This window comes from Pan troglodytes, chromosome 8 (assembly GCF_028858775.2).
Source record: "Pan troglodytes isolate AG18354 chromosome 8, NHGRI_mPanTro3-v2.0_pri, whole genome shotgun sequence".
NCBI lineage: Eukaryota > Metazoa > Chordata > Mammalia > Primates > Hominidae > Pan > Pan troglodytes.
This window is the reverse complement of record NC_072406.2, coordinates 24,129,773-24,150,925: the sequence shown is the minus strand read 5'-3', so window position 1 is coordinate 24,150,925 and position 21,153 is coordinate 24,129,773. Positions and strand designations below refer to the sequence as shown.

Here is a 21,153-nt window from a genome sequence, read left to right as displayed (position 1 = left end):
ATTAATGGGTTAAGGAATTCATGGGTTATGTAACAGGAGTGGAAGTAGGGCTTTATACGAAGAGGAAGAGCGTCCTGAGCAAGTATGTTAGCACACTCAGCCCCCGGCCATGTGATGCCCCGCACTGCCTCAGGACTGCAGAGTCCCCACCAGCAAGAAGGCCCTCACCAGATGCACTGCCTTGACCTTGGACTTCTCAGTCTCCAGAGCTGTAAGAAATAATTCCTCTTTAAAATAAATTACGTTCAGGTACTCTGTTATAAGCCACAGAAAATGGACTAGGAAAGTTGCTGATCAGCAGAACTTGAGATGGGGGAGGTTATTGTGGATGGTCTGGGTGGGTTTTTGTAAATGGAAGAAGGAATCAAAAGAGAAAAAATCAGAGATGGCAGCATGAGGACTTGCTGGCTCTGAAGATGGAGGAAGGGGCCATGAGCCAAGTAAAGCTGGTGGCCTGCAGAAGCCGGGAAAGGAAATGGATTTACCCCGAGAGCCTCCAGAAGGAACACACCTTGCTGACACCTTGACCCTAGCCCAGTGAGTCTGCTGGGTTCCTCATCTACAGAACTGCAACATAATAAATGTGTTGTTTTAAGCCATGAGGTTGGTGGTAACTTGTCATCTCAGCAACAGGAAACTAACATTCTCCAGCTCCACCGTACTGGGAATAAAGCTAACAGTGAGCACAGCTAAGGTGTGAGTGCTTGCCACGTGCTGCTCATTGCCAAAAGCACGTCACATGCCTTAGCCTATTAAGTCCTTTACAGTTATCCTGTGAAGTGAAGTCGCGTGCGGAAGGTCACACAACTCTCAGTGGCAGAGCCAGAATTTAAACCCAGGGGTCTGGCTGCAGAGTCAGCATTATGTTGATGTGGAAGTCAAGATTCTATTTCCCCTCTTATGTCTATCTAGTGGCTACTGCAGAGATTTACTTATGGAAGCGGTAAACTTGCACTCACTCAGATTTGCCTTTAATTTTTTGGCTCTGTTCCTTCCAGTCTGTAAGACCTTAGGCCATCTGCTCCATTCAGCTGAGGCTTAGTGTTTATTCACGAAACGGGAGTAACACACACTGCCTCTGCGGATGGGCGTGGCAATCCAAGAAGGCGGCACTGATGTCTGATGCACAGCGGGTGATCAATAAACGTGTGTTCAGTCTGTATCTGAAGGAGGAGAATCTGGGTATTCTGTCCTCAGAAGAGGACCTGCATCTTTACACTTCATTTTACAGCACTTGCAATGAAGATTCAACATCTTCCTCCCCAGAGTGGCGACTGGATGGATGACTAATTTTGCAGCCTTTCTCATCAATCCGGTCATTGGGAAGGTCAGTCTGTGTGTATAGTTTTGAGAGCGTCCCCAGAAGGGTGACCAGACATGAAAGTTGAGTTGGAAGAGAGTGAGCTGATAAGAGTAAAATTGAGCCTAGAGAGGCAAGGGACTAAGGCAAGAAACAGTCTTAGGTCTTGACGTGAGAAAGATATTCTTTGCAGCTCAAGAGATCAAAATTAGGATCAGTGGGTGGAAGCTGTTCAGAGGCAGATTTTAGTTCGATACAGAGGAGAGCTGGCTAGGGAAGAGAAGTCTTCCGCTGGGCCACCTCTGAGGCACTCGAGTCCCTGTTTGTGGGGTAAGAAAGCAGATGCCTCCGACATGTATCAAGGGGGTTTCTGTAGACCCTGAGGCTAGGCTTGATGGCCACAAGGTCCAAAAAGCCAACTATTGAAAAGCTCTTATTGTTGTGCCAAACACACGCTGGCTTCATCTCCTGGCAGAGAAAGAGAGGACTCCGGGAAGGCAGGATTCTAATGCTTCCAGGCAGAACTCTGGTGAAGGCTCCAACTTCCACTGTCCGCAGCACGACGGAACAATGTGAAAATCTCATGTCAATTTAGAGACCCGAGAACAAAGGATCGACATAAATACAAGCCCCATTGAGCTTAAAATGGAAACAGCTTTTACTTTCTCTCCCGGGGAAACCTATACACAGCAGCTGCCACACCAAGTACACCCAACTCGATCCTAAATGACCAGATCATAGAGAAAGTCACCAAGAAAAAGACCACAGTTGTGTGGTGTCAAGTCCCTTTGGCCCAGGGCCCTGGGCTGCGGATGCTCTGCAGGCCATTTGGTCAGAGTTCTTGTCTAGGGGAGGCAGGCCCAATCCTGTCCTTTGGGGGCACTGTAGCCACAGACACATTTAATGGAGAAGATCGTTACTGTAAAGTTACAGCCTCGCACCTCCCGCATCGGCACCACCTGGGGCTCCCCTCACTCCTGCTGACTCAGACGCTCTGGTTGTGGGGCTTGGGCATCTGAGTTGAACCAGCCCTCGGCGCTGCTTTTGCATGCAAACATTAGAGAACCACGTGTGTCAGGACTATCCGATGCGGTGCTGTCAAATTCCATCACGACTGGGTGAAAACTTGATTCTGAGGCATGAGAAGGTGAGAGGCTGCAGGGAGCGGGAAGGTTTGGTTTGTGACAGGAAAGGGCAACAGTCACTGGGCACCAAGGAACCCAGAGTCAAAAACTAGGTGAGAGTGCTAAGTTACGGTTCTGTTCTTCCAGAGGAAAAGAAACCCCACCAGAAGACAGCCTGTTGAAGAGCAGGGATTTGCTTGTCCGTTTCCCTAGAAACTATGAGAATCACTGGTGCAGCGGGCACTGAGCTGGCATCTGCTAAGCGGAGGAGGGGCAGGCGATTCCAGCGAAGGCGGAGGCGGCTGACCTGGGCGCCCTGTCTGGCTCTCTCCACATGAGGCCCACGTGCAGGCCCTAGCGTGCTGGACAAGGGCCTCGCACTCCACCTCCCGCGGCCTAACTGGGGCTCCTCACCACATGGCTGAGCCTGTGGCCCCACCCAGGACCCTCATCAAACCATTCCCTTCTGCTTATGTGCCAGAGAAAATAGGAAGAGCTTCAGAAACAGAGTGGGTAAAGCCAGTTGCTGCCGTGGTGCCACCGGGCCAGGGCCAGAGAACCCCTCCGTTCCTCTGATGCAGCTCAGAAGCAGGGCTGCCGAGGGCCACGCTCAGCTCCCAGGCCGCCACTCTGCACAGGTGGGAGCTGAGGCCCAGTTCAAGCCCGTCCTGGAGAAGCCCACCTCCCCTCACTGGAACGGAAGTGGGGGCGGGGGGCGGCGGGAGCGGGGGGGGGGGTGCGGTAGGGGGGGAAGCGAGGGGGGTGAAGTGGGGGGAGCGGGAGTGGCAGGGGGGTGGTGGGAGCAGGGTGGGGTGCGGGAGGGGGGGAAGCGGGGGGAGGGGGGAAGCGGGGTGGGGAGCAGGAGCAGGGCCCGCATAGGGGCTCCAGTGGGCTTCTTATTCTGTGTAGAAGGTGGGATGGTGAACAAGACTCTTGATTTGGGGTGAGGTTGCCTGCGGAGGAACTTGGGTATTCCTCCATCCTTCTAAAGATTCCAGATCCACCACGAAAGGGAGAAAAACGGCAATGAGGGGCTTATCCATCTCTCACATTTGCCAGTTCTTTATTTAAAATATAATTCCCATATGAATTTTCCCCTTCGCCCTTGTCTTGGTCTCAGCGTATCTGCAGGGCATGTCTAGCGTTAAGTCTGTCCCAGAAACTCGCTTGCTTTCTAGGAACAAATGCATTAATGTTCTCATATTAACCCTACTCCCCACTTTTCCTGGATAGCAAAATACTTTTTTTTAAAGCTACAACAAAACAACATTAACAGAAGACAGCAAGAATTTGCCTTCGGTGCCCTCGTTAAACACTTTCCACAGAACAATTAGATAGTGAAAACACAGTGGCTTTGTGGTTTAGGAAATAAAATCATTGTAAACACGGAGAAAATCGCCAGCATTGACCAAACATACTCAGGACACTGGAGCCCGCGGTCGCCGTTTTGCCTCAAACGAGCTTGGATGCGGAATTCCAACTGCGCAGGAAAAGATTGTGAGGAAGTAGGATAATTAAGCCATGACACAGGCACTAGCATTATTAGCCAATCACAACCCTGGGGCATTAATATACTATGCCTCTCCCCCCGTGAGGCCTAATTATTCCACAATAACCACACCTTTCATTTTAATTTAGTCCCTTGAAGATAGTTTGGGCAGGGAGGGGCGGGGTGACTGAGGAAGAGGAGGTAGGGTTGGAAAGTGACACCGGGCGCTGCAGTGGTGAGGTGTGACCTCACACTCCCAGCCTGGAAGAGGGTACCTTCCCCAGAGACATTGGTGCCCCTCTCTTCTGCTGCCAGTTCCGCTTCCCAAGGAAGCTGATGCCACCTGGCTTGGTGCAGTGCTGGGCAAGAGTCATCACTACTGGTTCTCAGGAAGACTGGGAAGAGGAAAATTCAGTCTAGAGGGCCGGGTCTGGACTCAGAACGACTGCTGAGGCTTTATCGTATGGTGGCACACGTGTGGAAGGTGGGGAAGTGAGGGGCCAGCACCTGCTCCTCACATCCAAAGCAGCTGTCCTGTTTCCACTCCTTTAATGTTCATTCCCAAAGGCTTGTGGAAGCTCTGTCTAGTGGATCTAAGAAATCTACTTCATGGGTTGTCAATAAACCAGGGTGCCTCCCTACCCGGCCTAATTTTTAGCATCTTCCCCAGTCCCGTGAAGACGGGCACTCACAAAGGCAGTGTGGGGCCATGAGTTTGGAAGAGTCCATTCATACAGGCAGTACACAGGGATCTCCTACGAGCGGGGCAAATGAGAGGGAAAAATCAAACCTCTTTTCCCTGCCAATGATATTTTGCTTATGATTTACTGAAACAAAAGTATATACTTCCCCTTTAGCTGGCCCCAGATGTTTGTTTTTACAGATGGCCACGGAGAAGGACCAAAAAAAAAAAAATGTTGATGATCTCCTTACAAGGGGGACAATGGGTAATTGGCGAAACCCAGAAATATGGTTCTGGGATCCCAGGAGTTCCTGCTTAGAATATGGACTGTCTCGTGGTGCGGTGGAGCTGTCATTTCACCTGTCACTAACATCCCGGGCAAACCACTGACCCTTGCAGGCCTCTGGTTTCCTCACGTGGATCACAAAAGAGGCAGTTCGATACATAACAGCAGCTGTAGCATTTAATGATGGGACCGGGCTCGGGCCTCTGAAGAGAAAGGGCAAGGACAGGGGCTTCTCAGGAAAGCAGGCCCATGTCACCATGTCACTGACAGCCTGTCTGAATTCTGGCCTTCCTGTGGGGGGTTGGGGGGCAGCTTGTCCAGATGGAGAGAACATCATTTCTGGGAGGCAGATTTTCCTCTGGGCAACATGACCCCAATGGTAGCAGGGGGCAAGAGGTCACCTGGCGCAGCCCAGGGACGTCACAGCAGGGCTGCAGGCTCGCTGGGGCGCCGCGTGGACTCAGTAGGACTGCTGCCCCTGCAAGGGCCCGGTGCAGAGCACGCACCGCCCGCCGTGTGGCCCGAGACACAAACCAACAGCTCCCCAGGGGCCTCAGGCCTGACCCTTAGTGCAGAAATCCTGCCTGGACACAGCAGTCTTGCTCTGTTTAACCCAGTCATACCATTTTGTATTTGGTAAGGAGGGGATGTTGGTTCTAGGAGCTCAAGTGGCATTTGTGGTAGGTAGAAAGTTCCCCGTTCCCTTGAACGGCAGAACACAAAAGCAGAAAGGAGTGAGGAAACTGTCTTCTCCCTGTATTTACATCCTAATTTTTAAAGGAAAGGTGGAGAGCTACTTGTTTTCCAAAGGCAAGAGATTCAGAGAAAAATATCATTGGACCTTATTCTAGTTTTAACCCAGTTAAACATCATCGGACCTTATTCTAGTTTTAACCTAAACAACATCAGCCCTCATTCTAGTTTTAACCTAGTCTTCTGTTCTCCAAAGCTGTGGTATTTCGTATCACTCCAAAATAATGATTCGATCTTTCCCATATATGATACTTAAACATCGTTTTTTTAAAAAAGCACCAGTATACATTTATATAAATATAAATATGTGTGTATATATAAACCTCAATGTTTCCACAAGAAAAGTATTAGCAATTAATTCTATTTCACAACTGAGAAAATAATTAAAGTAAGATTACATTACTTGCTCCAATGACTCTTGATCAAGATGTCTACATACTCTAGAAAGACAAATATAATTAGAAATCCTCTGTTACATTCTGTAGGTTGACTTTTTCTTAAACCTCTGCCCCGGCATGAGTTTTTGTTTCTAGCCCCAGATATATCAATTCTTGGCCCATATGTGATATAAGTACCCTTCTGTCCTAAATTCTTGGCATCCTCCCCAATCCTGACAGAGGTCAGTGTTCCCTCCCTCAGGCTGCACCACCTGCTGACTCAGCCCTGATTCAGATTTGTGCCTGTTGGCTTGTGTGCTAGTACCAGGTCGAGATGGCACCACAAGGCCAGGGTGCTGCTGTGGGGGCTCCTCCCAGGGGGAGATGACATGTGACCCGACCCTCAGCAGGCAGCATCCCCCTCGCCACAGGAGAGGGACACGCTGGAGGCTGAGCTCATCCCTCCAGCCAGCCCTCCAACTCTAGTCCAGCTTTCAGCTCTCATTGGCCTATTCCTGTTTCCCTTTGTTCTGGCTCTTCTCTTTGGTCTACAAATATGTTTTGTTTCTCCATCTTAAAACAAAAACATAAAAACTTCCTCCTCCTAGTGACCCCAGTACTTTTACAGATTTTTCATGTTCTTTTGTTTTTTAAGATAGAGCCTTGCTCTTGTCACCTGGGCTGGAGTGCAGTGACGTGATCTCGGCTCACTGCAACCTCTGCCTCCTGGGTTCAAGTCATTTTCCTGCCTCAGCCTCCCGAGTAGCTGGGAACTACAGGTGTGCACCACCATACCCGGCTAATTTTTGTATTTTTAGTATAGACAGGGTTTCACCATGTTGGCCAGGCTGGTTTCAAACTCCTGGCCTCAGGGAGTTCCTCAAGGAACTCCTGCCTCAGCCTCCCAAAGTGCTGGGATTACAGGTGTGAACTGCCATGACTGGCCCCATTACAGATTTTTAAAAACATTCACATTTCATGAACATGTCATATAGAATTGTGTCCTCTCTCACTGCCTGCAAAACTGTCAACCACTGCAGTGAAGCAGCCAGTCTGGGGAGAACCCACTCCCCAACTCAAACTTCAGTCAGCTCTTTCTGCCTTTTCCTCCTCCAGCCCCATCCTGCTTGGCTCCCCTGACACTGTGCTACCCAGAAAGCTCCCTTTCCATCCCCTGGTCCCTCTGTTCCACAAGCACAGACCCCAAGGCTTTCTGCACCTGGTCCCCACCTTGCCTTGCTGGTGATTTTGGCCTGATGACCTCACCCCTCCCCGGGCTTAGGGCAGCCCGCCTGGCCTCTGCAGGTCAGTCTCAATCCACTCTGCAGCTCCCGGCTCTGGTCAGCCTGATGGTCACACATCCAACTACTGCTGGACACATTTCACGGAATGTCCGTTCATGTGCACTTGAGCTCTCCATGTGCCACGTCCGATCATTTTATATGACAGCTTCCTCCTCAACTCCCCTCACAACTGAGAGCAACGCTCCACTGGCCACCCAGGCCCAACACACCAATATCATTTTTCCTCCTTTCCTTTTGTTCTCCCTCACATCAAATGGGTGCCTCAGTCCAGTCACACAGGAAGTCCATCATTCTTGGGCCTAAAGTCCTGAATAGCTCTTCACTGCTGACAGGAAAAGTCCCAGCTCCTGAGCCCCGGCTTTCAGGGTCCCCGGTGGGCATCCTTTTCCATATGTCCATGCTTGTGAAAAGTGAGATGAACTTCCATTTGCTGATTAAATGCTATTTCTGCATTTTCCCACATTTGATGTATCTCCCATTCTGCTTCTACTTTTAAACATCCTACCCACCCTGAACATTTTGGCTCAAATGTCAACTCTTCTACTAAAATTTCCCTTACTTCCTTGGGGCAGAACCTCTCCTGTCACTGACCCCTGTACCTTACCTGCCTTCCTGCTGTCTGTGCTGTACAGGTCGGTGCATTTTGCTTGTGTTTGTAGGTGGCCAATGCATCTAGTTGATGGTGACTGGTTCTCGGGATTAAACCACATCTGAACTAAAAATTTCCATTTTATTGCTTTCAAGTCTGAAGAAATGGAACTTACAGTATACGCTTCTGGGAAGTTGTGACTAGAATAAAGCTTTGCTGATTTTTCCCACCTAATATAACACAATTAAGCAACACATGCTTTTCACCAGTGCTAGTGGTGATAACATGTTTGTATCATACAAGATCACAGAAATAAAAATTTCTGTGATTTAGTGAGAATAAAAAATCTCATTAAGTGGCTGGACAGAAAACACAGCCTGAGCTCATATAAACACCACAAGGGGATCTGATGTGGATTTGCCACAATACAGAAGAGTGTGCAAAGCAATATTTAAAAACAAATCACACTTAGCACAGAGTCCAGCGCCACCAACAGCAAAAAGCAAATACGTGAAGAATTAGAGTCGATGTCTGCACATATTAAAAAGCCCACTCAAAACAAGGAACAATGCGCTTGGTGAGTGGCAGCCCTAAGATGCACGCGAGGATCTGTCCATCCCGGGGATGAAGGCACCCGCCAAGGAGAGCTCAGGGCACAGGTGGAATCTACTTGCATAAATCCCAGCGTGGGCTCTGTGGTGAACCGTAAATATCTCTACCCCCAAAGCTGCGCAGCTTTATTAAGCTTTAAATTGGTTACAGACTATTAAGAGACTCCAGCCTGCTCCAGGTTGGGGCATCGCACCAACTGCCTGAAGTATCCATCCACTCACTAGGCAGAAGTTCATTGCACACCCAAACTCCCTCCACACAAGGGGCCCTCAAAACCCCTCTGGGTGGGAGGGGTTTGCATGCTCTCTCCTCCTTTAGAAGCAGGATGATCAATGCCAAATAAAGGACATTTACTAGGCAGACACACTGTTTCCAACTACTGTTCTCCCCAACAGTATCAGTCTTACATGCCTAAGAACTTTCAAACCACCTGGTTTGTGTGTCATGCTTCTGTGGAGAAGCCACAGAGCAGCCCGAGCAGCAGGGCCGAGTGCTAAACCCTCTCGCTTTCTGGTTTGGCCACTTGCAGTTCTACCTTAAGGGGGGCCCTACTCCCAGCTCTCTGCTGCACCAAACACACAGAAAGATGGTACAGCTCAAAGGAGAGGAAGAAAGGAGAGAAGAGAGCTTCCCTCTCCCACTCTTGGTCTCATTCACAAAATTTAACGTAAGATATACAAAATATTGGTTATGACGTTTTAAGAGTGTAGAAGTTACAATTTATACTTAAAGGCTATTCAAATTGTTTTTACCATGGTGTGAATTCAGTAAAATGACGCTTTTCTTAAAAGCTGATGCTAGAAGAGAAAGGACATGCAGGCAGGAATCTTCATCAGCTTTGTCTACTGATGTGTCTCCAGTGCTGGAACAGTTCCAGGCACACAGATGCTTGATACATATTTGTTGAATGAATGAAAAAAAAACTATCAAGAGGTGACAGTCACTACAGAGTCATTTTATTTACAGAACATGTTATGTAATGTGTGACTCCATTAACATTAATGAAAATAAAGTGAGCCCCATAATGTCACGAGCAAAGAAGACAATTTTCAGAAAAGCAGTGTAAAATGTTGAAACTTGCAGGAAATGAGCAAAGACCGGGAGGTCAGTGCTCTTTCTACTGCAGCAATAAGAGTGTAAACAAGTTTGACTGTCAGCACCATAGGAAAGCTAAAATAAAAAATAAAAAGGCGTTTGACAGATTTGTTGTTGTTGTTGTTGAGAAAGAGTCTCACTGTGTTGCCCAGGCTGGAGTGCAACGGTGTGATCTTGGTCACTGCAGCCTCTGCCGCCTGGATTCAAATGATTCTCCTGCCTCAGCCTCCCGAGTAGCTGGGATTACTGGCACCTGCCACTGCGCCTGGCTAATTTCTGTAGTTTTAATCGAGACTGGGTTTCATCATCTTGCCCAGGCTGGTCTTGAACTCCTGACCTCGTGATCCACCCGCCTCGGCCTCCCAAAGTGTTGGGATTACAGGCGTGAGCCACTGCGCCTGGCCGTTTGACAGATTGAAACCCACACATGAACAGCCCATTTTACCAACTGGCTTGACTCTGCCTGACTGAGACACTTAGCCGCTAGTGGAGGGAAGAATGGTCTACCTTGAGATTTCCTTCTTTCTCTTAAGAATAAACAACGACAAAAGATGGGTGTAAGAAGAAAAAGAGGACGGTAAAGGCTAAGCCCATCTTCCCAGGAATAACTGGTCCCCTGCACTTATAAAATGCCCTGTATTTTATAAGTGTGGTATAAGTAAAAAATACTCTAAAAAGCTAAATGGGACCTTGCTTATGTAAGCAGTGTGGGCAGGCACCGGAAGACTATGTGGACTTAGCAGTGCACACAGAGCTAATGGACACTTTCTGGGGATGATCTGCCGTGATGTTATCTTTCAAAAGCACACATTAGAGTAGGTGGTTCTTCCGAAGGTGAAATGCCCTTCTCTGATACCAGACTCGTACTTATTCTATATCATGACATCAGAACATTTTGAAAGCCACTATTTGTAAAATAAGCTGCCCCTGTAATAAAAAGACTGCTTCATATGATTGTTTTGGTGTAAGTTAGTACTGATTTATTCTTCAGAAACCTGTTGGACCTGAGTATTCACCTGTAAGGTGAAACCAAATTGCAGGTTTGGTTCTTGAGGGATCCAGGCAGAGGCACGCCTTACAGGTGAACTGGGTGGGTGCGCTGACCCTGCCAACGTCACTGTGAGGGATTTAGCTGCCTCCTTAGAGACGTGTGCGCTAAACTAGACTGAACAGATGGCCCTTAAACATTTGTCTTTGACAATTTTTGCTTCGCTATTCCACTGAATTAAAAAAAAAACAAACAGCACTTGAGGGCCTGTGTCTGATGTGCTGCTCCAGATGCAAGGGGGAATTATGAGTAAATAACACACCGTCCCTACTTTAAAAGAACTCACTGGCTAGAGGGCAAGACACAAAGCGAGTGCCCACATCACCGTCCTGCAGACAACAGGGTCAGTGTTAGTGAAGGGAGGCCGAGTGTGCCCTGGGAGCACAGGAGAGGGGTGACGTCTGCAGAACGCCTGGCCAGCACTGACACTCCAGCCCTCTCTGCCCCTGGCCTCAAGCAGCCCGACAGCTCCTCAGGAACCTCTGCACTGCCCCAGGTCTAGAATGAGCTAGGAACTTACTCAGCAATACGATGTGGAAGTGATCAATCCTAACTAGAAGGCTTCATGGTAGAGGTGGCATTTGCATTGATTCATAAAAGTAGTAGGTTACTGAAAACAGTTTTTACTAATTACCGCCAAAAATCTTCTTATAGTGTAAATTACAGAAGCAGCATAAACTATACTTTTTATAATGTGCATTAGAAACGCTTTTATACCCACCCACACTATTCTCAAGAATGAGCACTGCAACAAGTATTAGTGATGTATTAGATTTTTGTGGGAGGAAATGGGGGAGATGTTCTAGGTAGAGAAGCTTGCAAGAATAATGGCGTAAAGGCCGACGGCGTGGCTGGGCTACGGGGGGTGGCCTGATCTGGGCGAGTGTGTGCTGGCTGGATTCTGGACGGAAGGGCGGAGGTGGTCCAGGTGGACCCTGAATGCCACACTCAGGAGTTTGTTTCACTCCAGTCTAGACCACAGTTGCCAACAGTGTGTAAGACAGACAGAGGGAAGGGGCCAAGTAGGAGGCTGTTCCAGTAGTACAAGGAGAGAGAAGACAAGGGTCTCTTCCAGGCTCCTGTTGCCTGGGAGGGAAATGATGCTTCACAGGGAGAACTGAGGGGCTGATGAGGCACGCAGCTGAGCCAGGGGCCAGCTGCAAAGATCAGCGACCAAGTCACATCAGCCACTGGGACAATCCATTTAGCAGGGTGGGGCAGGCAGCGGGAAGGGCAGGTCTGTGGGGCAAGTTTAATTCTCGACTCTGAGGATGTGGGACCACTGCAGTAGTCTTGGGGAGACAGCCTCTTTGTCCATCTGTCTGTCCCTCTCTCCTGCCCCACTCTTTCCCATCTTGTGATACTGCCTCGTGCATGTCACCACTTGGAGGGGGCAGTGCAGGCCCCAACTCATTTTTATGTATTTGCCCTGCATGAACTAGAAGGCTCAGAAATGTGGGTTAAACCAGCTTATGCATCACACCTCTTTGCCTAATGCAAGTTCTCCTCTGATGCAAATGCAGACATCTATTGAAGGTGGCGACAAAGCCCCTGTCAATGGAAAGGCCACAGGATAACTTCAAGGGTGAATTCTCATTTCCCACTGCTCATTCAGCTGCTTTGGTGACACAGGTGTGCAAGAACAACAGTCACCGTCTATCGGTCATGACTATGTGAGGCGAGCAGGGAATGCCTGAACAACGTCCAAACACTCCAATCTCTGTTACCCTCAGATAGTCAAAGAGGAAGTGTCACCATTTCCTTGAAGCCTGGTGTTTGTCACAGCCTTCAAGGAAGCTGGGGATACCTTGAAGATGGGGAAAATACCACCCAGAATTCAAAGTGATATCTCTTTGAAGGGTCAATGGTGGGAATGAAAAAATGCTTCCTAGCATTTTAGAATGCCTTGTACCATGGGAAGAACCAGTCTATGATCCTGGATGTGTACTTGGTCAAGTCTGCACTTACAGAAGCATTTGGAGAATTTTAAAGCATCCTTTTCTTTAAAGAAGAAGACAGAAGAAGTTCAGTGGAATAACATGGTACGTGAATGCAATATATTTTAGACCAAAAAATACCAAAAAATATTCATGTGTGGTAACAGTAACAGTCTCTTCAAGCTCTCAAAATTACCAGACAAAACTAACTCATCTGCAAGCTGAATGGAAGACAAACATTATCTTCTTTAATACCTAGCTACACCCCTTCTAGACAATTTGCCTCTTACATAAACAGAGACACAGTCCTCAAAAACAGGTTAAAAACTGGGTAACAATAAATGACCCAAGAATTAATTAACTAAATAGAAGACTGGGGTAAACACAGGTAAAATGATCATATCAAAATAAAAGACAAGAAACATGATTAAATTAGGCTTCAAAAGACCCGTGAGAAACTCATAAAAGGCATAATATGCACTTACCTGGTTTTTATTCTTTCATGATTTAATTTCTAATTTTATTCACTACCATCTGATAATTGCATGAAACACTTATTTTAACCATGGGCAATTTAAACTATTTTAATTTTTATTTCAAGGCCATGAGACAAAGGAACCTATTTATTGCCTGAGGGGATTTTTTTTAACAAAAATTAAGACTTAGTCTTTCATGTTTTAAAGCCAAGACTGTTTAAAATCATTTATAATAATGCTGTAGGGAGACTTTTCCTACAGCATTTGTAGGGTATGCAAAATTGAAATGATAAATTTACAATTATTAAAAAAATTAACAGTTTGGGGGATTGAATTGTCCCTTTGCTTTCCAGATGAATTTGCCTGAAGCTTAAGAGACACGCTTAAAAACAGGGTAAACCCCAGGCCTGTGGAGGAGAGATGGGATGAGGCTTCCCTTCAACTCACAGGGCGAGTGAACTGGCTCATGGTCCAAATAGTATGCCCAGTTTATTATTATTTAAAAAGTAAATAATGGCAATGGCCTTGGGAATGGCTTTCAACCCCTTTTATCTTCTAGGAAATTGCCTTGATGAAGTGGAGATTCATGAATTCTACTAACCACATTTTCTGTGACTTTCAAAAAGTCCCTGATGGAAATTAGACAAATAATTTACTTTCACTTAAACATCAGATTTTTTAGTTACACTTAAGAAAAATAATTGAAATGTAGATTTCAATCATTGCTGCTGCTACACTTTAGGATTCTAATAAAATACTTTCAGTTATTATGCAAAGCATTCCTCAGTAGAGAAGAGAAAAATCGCTCTCAGTGACACCTAAGCGAGCGGCGTGTTCTGAAGGGCAAGAAGCCTCTTACAGAGCAGTCGAGGCAAGGACGCTGCGCTGGTGTGGTTTTGACTCCAGCAGGGAGGAAGGCTCATTCCACAACACATTTTCCTCCACTGCAGTCTCAGGAAGAAATTGAAAATAGTCACATACGTTTAAAATTCCTTTCCGACTAACACCTAGGCCGTCGCCCTAAACCGTCTGAGTGGCCCACGTTTTTTTTTTTTTTTTTTTTTAGACGGAGTCTCGCTCGTCGCCCAGGCTGGAGTGCAGTGGCATCATCTCCAGAAGCCCACATTTTACGAAGGTTGCAACAAGCTCACACTCCTCCCAACGTGGGCTGGAACGGACGCGGTCCACCACAGAGCCCCCACTCCGCTCTCCCCCACCCACTGGCTCTGTCCTCTGCCTCAACACGCGCTATGGCTTCTGTCACGGAACTCAGGTCTCTGCTCAAAGGTCACCTTTTGAGAGAGGGGTCGCCTCCTCCAGTCCCCTTTCCCCTTGTTCAGTGGGATTCTGTCACAGATCTGTCACTCATTGCTTTGCTTCTTGTCCAAGTCCCTGATGGACTGAAGGACTCCCGAAGGTAGGCAGCACATCTGTCCTGCTCACACCACAAAGCGCTTTTGGGATATGATTTTTGAGTTATCTTAGCTACACCAATCAGCCGACAGCTGCTTCTGCATTTGGCTTCTTAAACTGTCAAGCCTCCTTTGGACTGAAGATGCCCCAAAATGCATTCACAATACTCCGTGCTATTTTGGGGTAATCAAAGTGCTCACAGGGGAGAAAAAAATCCCACTTAAGAAAATACATTTTAATCTGATTTATGAAATCTAAGTTGGGAGGGTCTAATTTTCATGTTTTTAAAAAAATGACTTATTTTTATGAAGGGGAAATCTATCATGTTAAAAATGTTTATTTCTCAAAAGGGATCGTTACAGGATTTACTTAAATAAGTTGATGTGTTGCACTGAAGCTATCACTTAATTTCCTGAAATTAAGGGTGACAAAGTTGATTTTTCAGGAATAGTGTTTATTATATTAGATAAGGCCCTCATATAGTAACGGTATGTTTTTGAAGACACTGTACACAGTGAAGTCAATACACCTGCCATGCGATTTCAGCACATTACAGGGAAATCCACCAGCTTCTCCTAAACATCTCTCAGACTTCTCCCTCGAAACAATCCCCCAGGTGAAATGTCTTAGATACACAATGTTTTATGCAGAGACAAAGGGCAACTGCTCTTTTGAGAACTGCCAGCTCTAGGAACCTGCCTCATTCCTTCCTCAAGTCAAAAGCCCTAAAACAGCCAGTGTGGAGTGGGCTGTAGTTTCGATGTGTGTTTCCTGAAGCTATTTTTTCATTAAAGTTTTTCCAACACTTAGCTAATCTTTGGGGGCACAGCTGATAGGGGGTCATGGGATTTTGAAAGTTAGAAGGAAGCTTAGAGACTGTCCAGGCCATCTCCTTCATGTAACAGAAAAGGAGGTGAGATCATCTATTGAGGTCTGGAAAACTCAGAGATGGAAAGCCAGTGAAACGTTCGACTTTTTTAAATTAAAAAAAAAAACAAAACCTCAAATCACGGTATCTAAGCAACCACATTCTATCTGGCTTGTATGAAAAGACAACTGGCATCTGCTTTTGAATAAGGCAACAAAATTTGTGAAGAAAAAAAGACTTTAAATGACACACCCCAGAGCCTGACCAGAAATGAGCAAAGATGTTCCTTATTGGACTGTGGATTTTAAAATCAAATGTGATGGATGGAGTTGGTGTGAAATGTGACATGGGAATGATTAGGAATTTTGAAACAGAATTCTTACATTGCTTTTTTGAAAAAGGACAGGACAAAGAAAGACTAAGAGACGGAGGCTCTTCATAGTGGTAACAACTTAACTAGTGTTGAATGGACTAGTGTTTAAAACAGAGTGAATGTGTGAGAACGGCTTGCACAGTGGATTCTCACTGAAAACTTTTTTTCATATCATCCATGGAAAATAAAAGACAAATTCGAACTTTGATCATTTTTAAAAATAAAATAACCCAATGACATAAAGCAGCCCAGTGTAGTATCCCGGCTCCATCCTGGACACGTCTAGCCTCACCCTTTGCACCTGGAGGCACGGAAACCTACCTGCCACTCCTGCTGCATCACCTGCAAGGGAAGAGCACCCCCCACACTCACCGGGACTCGTGAGGGCTCCCAGGGCGCTGCTCGTGGTAGAGAGAGGGTTTGCATTGGTGCTGGTGGCTGAGGTCTGGGCCGCAGCTGCAGCAGCAGCCAGCGTCGCCAGGTTCTGCAACTGTAAAGCATTCATGCCTGTGGAGGGAAGAGAAAGTTACTTTTAGCAACAGGCCTCACACTTCTACAGTTTCCAAACAAGAGCGGGCTCATCAAATCGTCAGGACACGTGATGAGAGCAGACGACCCTGTGCAAGGTCACCTGCCTGGGTGGGAGCTGGGCTCTCCAGCCCTCTCCTCCAAGGCCACCTCTCCTTCAGTTCTCTCTGATGCAATTGCTCTTCCTAGAGACCACATACCCAGAAAGGAGCCTGAATCCCACCCCGTAGTTCTCCCTGGCAGAGCCTGCGCTTCTCCCTCGCTAACCAGTATTCTCAGCCCAGGGCCTTCCTGCCATGCTGTAGAGATAAGTGGAAAAGAGGAGAGATTTCAGTGCTGACTGGCCAGAGTAGGGCCTTGTGGACTGGCAGCTTCTATGACATAGCTGCCAAGACATGGTGAGATGTGGCAGCAGCTGGAGGAAGGGCTTCAAGGTAAACTCAGTCCCTCAAAACAAGGTATTTCAGAAGAAACTACATTTTACTGGAAGCTGAACTGGTATGGGTTCTAAGCCTGTTAATCTATTTCTTGACAATGAGTGGCAGCATTTAACTGAACCCCACCTTGAAGGGTTGTTGTGCAGATTAAATAAGATGATGAAAGCAAATTACTTTGGCACAACGTTAAGAGCTCAATGAATGTCACCTTTTATTTTTGTTATTGCTATTGCCATTGAACTTCTCTCTCTGGATTCAAGTGTGAACCCTAAAATGTGTCCATAGGGAGTTCAAATTTCATATTTGATGAATACAAGAATGACTGAATAGAAATGGCTGCACCTTAATAGTTTTATTTGTAAAATATTTGTATTTACCTTTTAAAGCGATTTATATTTTAAAAGAGGGACTTTAACTAGAATAAATGTGTGACTCATGAAAATTATGAAAAAAATAGAAATGAAAATTAGCATGAAGATAAGAGTGGGATTAGCTGAGAGATTTGGGGCAACAATCTAGGGGTGGGCTCAGCCCTGCTGTCTACACCGGATAGTCAGTTTAACTATCTTTTCTCCCTGTAGCCCGCTTCCATCTCTCAGTCCAAAGGTTCTCTGAATGGTCAAATTATGTTTCTATGATTCACTTTACCAGAAGACTGCACATGTGAGAAGCATGAAACAATGGTTCTCTCCCTACACAGAGGAACTGAAGATAGAAAGATGGTGGACTTCAGCTTCATTTTACCTTCTTCTCTGGCCTTAAGTCCAGATACTTAATCAATATCTACGGAGCAACTTTAGTCTTCTTTAGGGAGAGTGCCCTGAGAGCTGCTTCCGTAATGTGTGTGTAGGGGCGTTGGTGGAGGGATGAGAGAATGTTCTAGCAACATACAAGTGTAAGCCCCCAGCCATGGGCGCAGCTCAGTGCCTGGCTGCTGAGTGCTCTAGACAGCACTCTTCTGCCCTGGCCTCCTCAACCAGGGTGCATTTGCACTTAGAAAAAAGTTCCTCCTGTCTTGGTTGCTAAATGGATTTGCATTTTGTCCAAAGTGATACTCTGTCTTCTTCCAGGAGACATCCAGACCTTTTGGCTTAGGTTGAAAGCCAAGCACCTGCTTTTCAAAACCTACTTATTTCACAGGGATGCTTGAAAGTGGGACAGAAGTATTGTGTAATCCTGTGAATTTCTGCAAGAAAAGGGCAGACTTCTGGCAACCTTGCTTTATCAAGTGAACACAATCAAAAGAAAGCACTCTCTGGTTTTCTCTCGTCAAGGGTCACACAGTGCCATATTCATGAGAACGTGGGTGTTGAGAGGCCCTGGTCTCATTTTTCAGTTTTACTTTAGGAAAATGGAGGAAATACGCAAATTGCCTGGCCCTACTGCAGACCAAGATGGCCCCAGCAAGGGGCTATTTCCTACAAACACATGAATGCATGTTTGACTTGAGTGTGAGGGAGCATCAAGGCTGTGCGAGGTCTTGCAAGGAATGAGGTACATTCACGCAGGTCTGTCCATGCCCTCTGGGCTCTCTCATGATGTGTGCTTCCTCTAACGTGAACCATGACCAGACCACACCACCAACATATGGCTGAGCACACAAGAACAGGGCTTAGCACCAAAATCAAAGCCTACAATATGCATATGGCACCGATTAATGACAGGCAGAGCCACCATTCTAGGCTCAGGCCAGCGGGTCCCCCTCCAGGACATATATGACCCTCCCAGGTAGGAGCCTCAGTGATGGAGCTGTGTTGATGGCCTGGCTCAGCTGGCCCACTTGGGTCAGAGACATCAGGTCCCTGGCCAAGGCCTCACAGCCATGGAGGAGACTCTCCTGGGCCTTGGCAGAGCCTTCTGCCCCATCCCATAGCCTCCTCCTAAGGAGACAGGGTTTACATTTAATGCACACGCTTTCTCTGTTAGCTGCAAATTTCTTTATCTGTTTGTTTATAACTCTTTCGTGGCTCTCATCATACCCTATGTTGACATTATTTATATGTATTTCTTGCCCTCCCAACCAGATACCAAGTTCCTTTAGGACAAAAATTATGTCTTACTCATTTTCAAGTCCATGTAAACACACACACACACACACACACACACACACACACACACAGACACACACGAATATATATAGTAGGTGATGAGCAAATCTATGTAAGACAAACAAACAGGGTAACAGACAAGTTTGACATTTACATAAATTGCTCTGAAGAGTATTGTCTGTACAGAGCTAGCCAAGGTTTTAGTTTTCCCCATTATTTATTAGTTCTTTGGTATTTACAACAGCATCAAATATTGGCTGTTTCCTCTCAATCATTAACTAATCCACTGTACAAATACTTACTAGGGCCCATGTTTAGTCCTTCTCTCACCCACTGACATTCACTAAAGGTCCTGGAACTGAGCTGACAGCACTCAGGTTCTCTCCACTGCCCGCTCCTTTAGGATCCAGGGCTAAGGGCCTGGGTGTCCTCCTCTTCATTTCTCCTCCACACACTTTACCACCCAACAGTTTCTGACATTCTCCTAAGCCTTTCCCTGCTGCCGCCTGGAAAGTCCAGGGGGAGTGGCTGAGTCTCTGAGGCACCACACTGGGGCATAGCTAACACTGCTCAACAGCCAGACTGCAAGGAAAGGAAAAACTATGAGTCAAGGAAGCTGAGATGAAGAGTGGAAAGGAGAGGACACTGTGATCCCCAGCATCTGAGGGATTTGAGGACAAAAGGAGAGAAGAAGAGTTAGTCAGAACCAATCAAGGAGGCGGATCCATATTTGCTCGTCCATCTATCTGCCCATCCATCCATCCAACCATCCATCCATATATCCATCATCCGCCCATCCACCCACCCACCCATCCATCCATCATTCCGCGTAACCACCCAACTATCCATCCATCCACTTAATTATCCATCCACAGATCCACTATCCTCCCACCCATCCATCATCCACACATCCATCCATCTCTCATCCACACACTCATCCATCCCTCATTGTGGAATAGATGCTCCCACCCATCTATCCATCATCTAACCACCATCCATCCATCCACCCATCCACCCACATATCTACCCAACTATCCATCCATCCACCCACCTATCATCCACCCATCTATCCATTATTCTCCCACCCATCCATCCATCATCCGCCCACCATCCATCCACCATCCATCCATCCACCCACATATCTACCCAACTATCTATCCATCCACCCACCCATCCATCCATTATCCTCTCACCCATCCATCCATCATCCACTTATCCATCATCCACACACTCACACATCCTTCATCAGCACACCCATCCATCCCTCACTGTGGTATGGATCCTCCCACCCATCCATCTATCCATCATTCACCCACCATCCATCCATCATCCACCCACCCCTCTGTCCATCATGCTCCTACCCATCCATCCATCATCCACCCACCACACACTCATCCCTCATCCACCCACCACACACTCATCCCTCATCCACCCACCACACACTCATCCCTCATCCACCCACCACACACTCATCCCTCATCCACCCACCACACACTCATCCATCATCCACCTACCACACAGTCATCCATCATCCACCCACCCCTCCGTCCATCATGCTCCCACCCATCCATCCATCATCCACCCACCACACACTCATCCCTCATCCACCCACCACACACTCATCCCTCATCCACCCACCACACTCATCCCTCATCCACCTACCACACAGTCATCCATCATCCACCCACCCCTCCATCCATCATCCACCCACCACACTCATCCCTCATCCACTCACCACACACTCATCCATCATCCACCCACCACACACTCATCCCTCATCCACCCACCACACACTCATCCATCATCCACCTACCACACACTCATCCATCATCCACTTACCACACACTCATCCCTCATCCACCCACCACACACTCATCCCTCATCCCCCACCACACTCATCCCTCCTCCACCCACCACACACTCATCCCTCATCCACCCACCACACACTCATCCCTCCTCCACCCCCCACACACTCATCCCTCATCCACCCACCACACTCATCCCTCATCCACCCACCACACACTCATCCCTCATCCACCCACCACACACTCATCCCTCATCCACCCACCACACACTCATCCCTCATCCACCTACCACACAGTCATCCATCATCCACCTACCACACAGTCATCCATCATCCACCTACCCCTCCCCATCCATCATCCACCCACCACACACTCATCCCTCATCCACCCACCATCCACCCATCCACTCATCATCTACCCCACATCCATCTATGATCTGGCACTGATTAATGACAAGCAGAGCCACCATTCTAGGCTCAGGCCAGGGAGTCCCCCTCCAGGACATATTTGACCCACCCATCCATCCATCCATCATCCACCCACCCATTATCCACCCATCGTCCATCAACCATGCATCCACCCACCCACCCATCCATCATCATTCAGCCC

The 21,153-nt window shown here is 47.3% G+C and overlaps 1 protein-coding gene across 50 annotated transcripts in view; it reads right to left on the bottom strand.

Moving 5' to 3' along the window:
• Positions 1 to 21,153, bottom strand: part of CELF2 (CUGBP Elav-like family member 2) — an 866,707-nt gene that overhangs the window by 31,682 nt on the left and 813,872 nt on the right. For all 50 annotated transcript variants that reach the window (XR_010146797.1, XR_010146799.1, XR_010146798.1 and 47 more), the window contains one exon: positions 16,099 to 16,233. Coding sequence is in view for 46 of the 50 variants with exons in the window: in XM_009457934.5 (XP_009456209.1) it covers positions 16,099 to 16,233 (135 nt within the window). In the remaining 4 variants the exon portion in view is untranslated. The remainder of the gene's footprint in view (positions 1 to 16,098; positions 16,234 to 21,153) is intronic.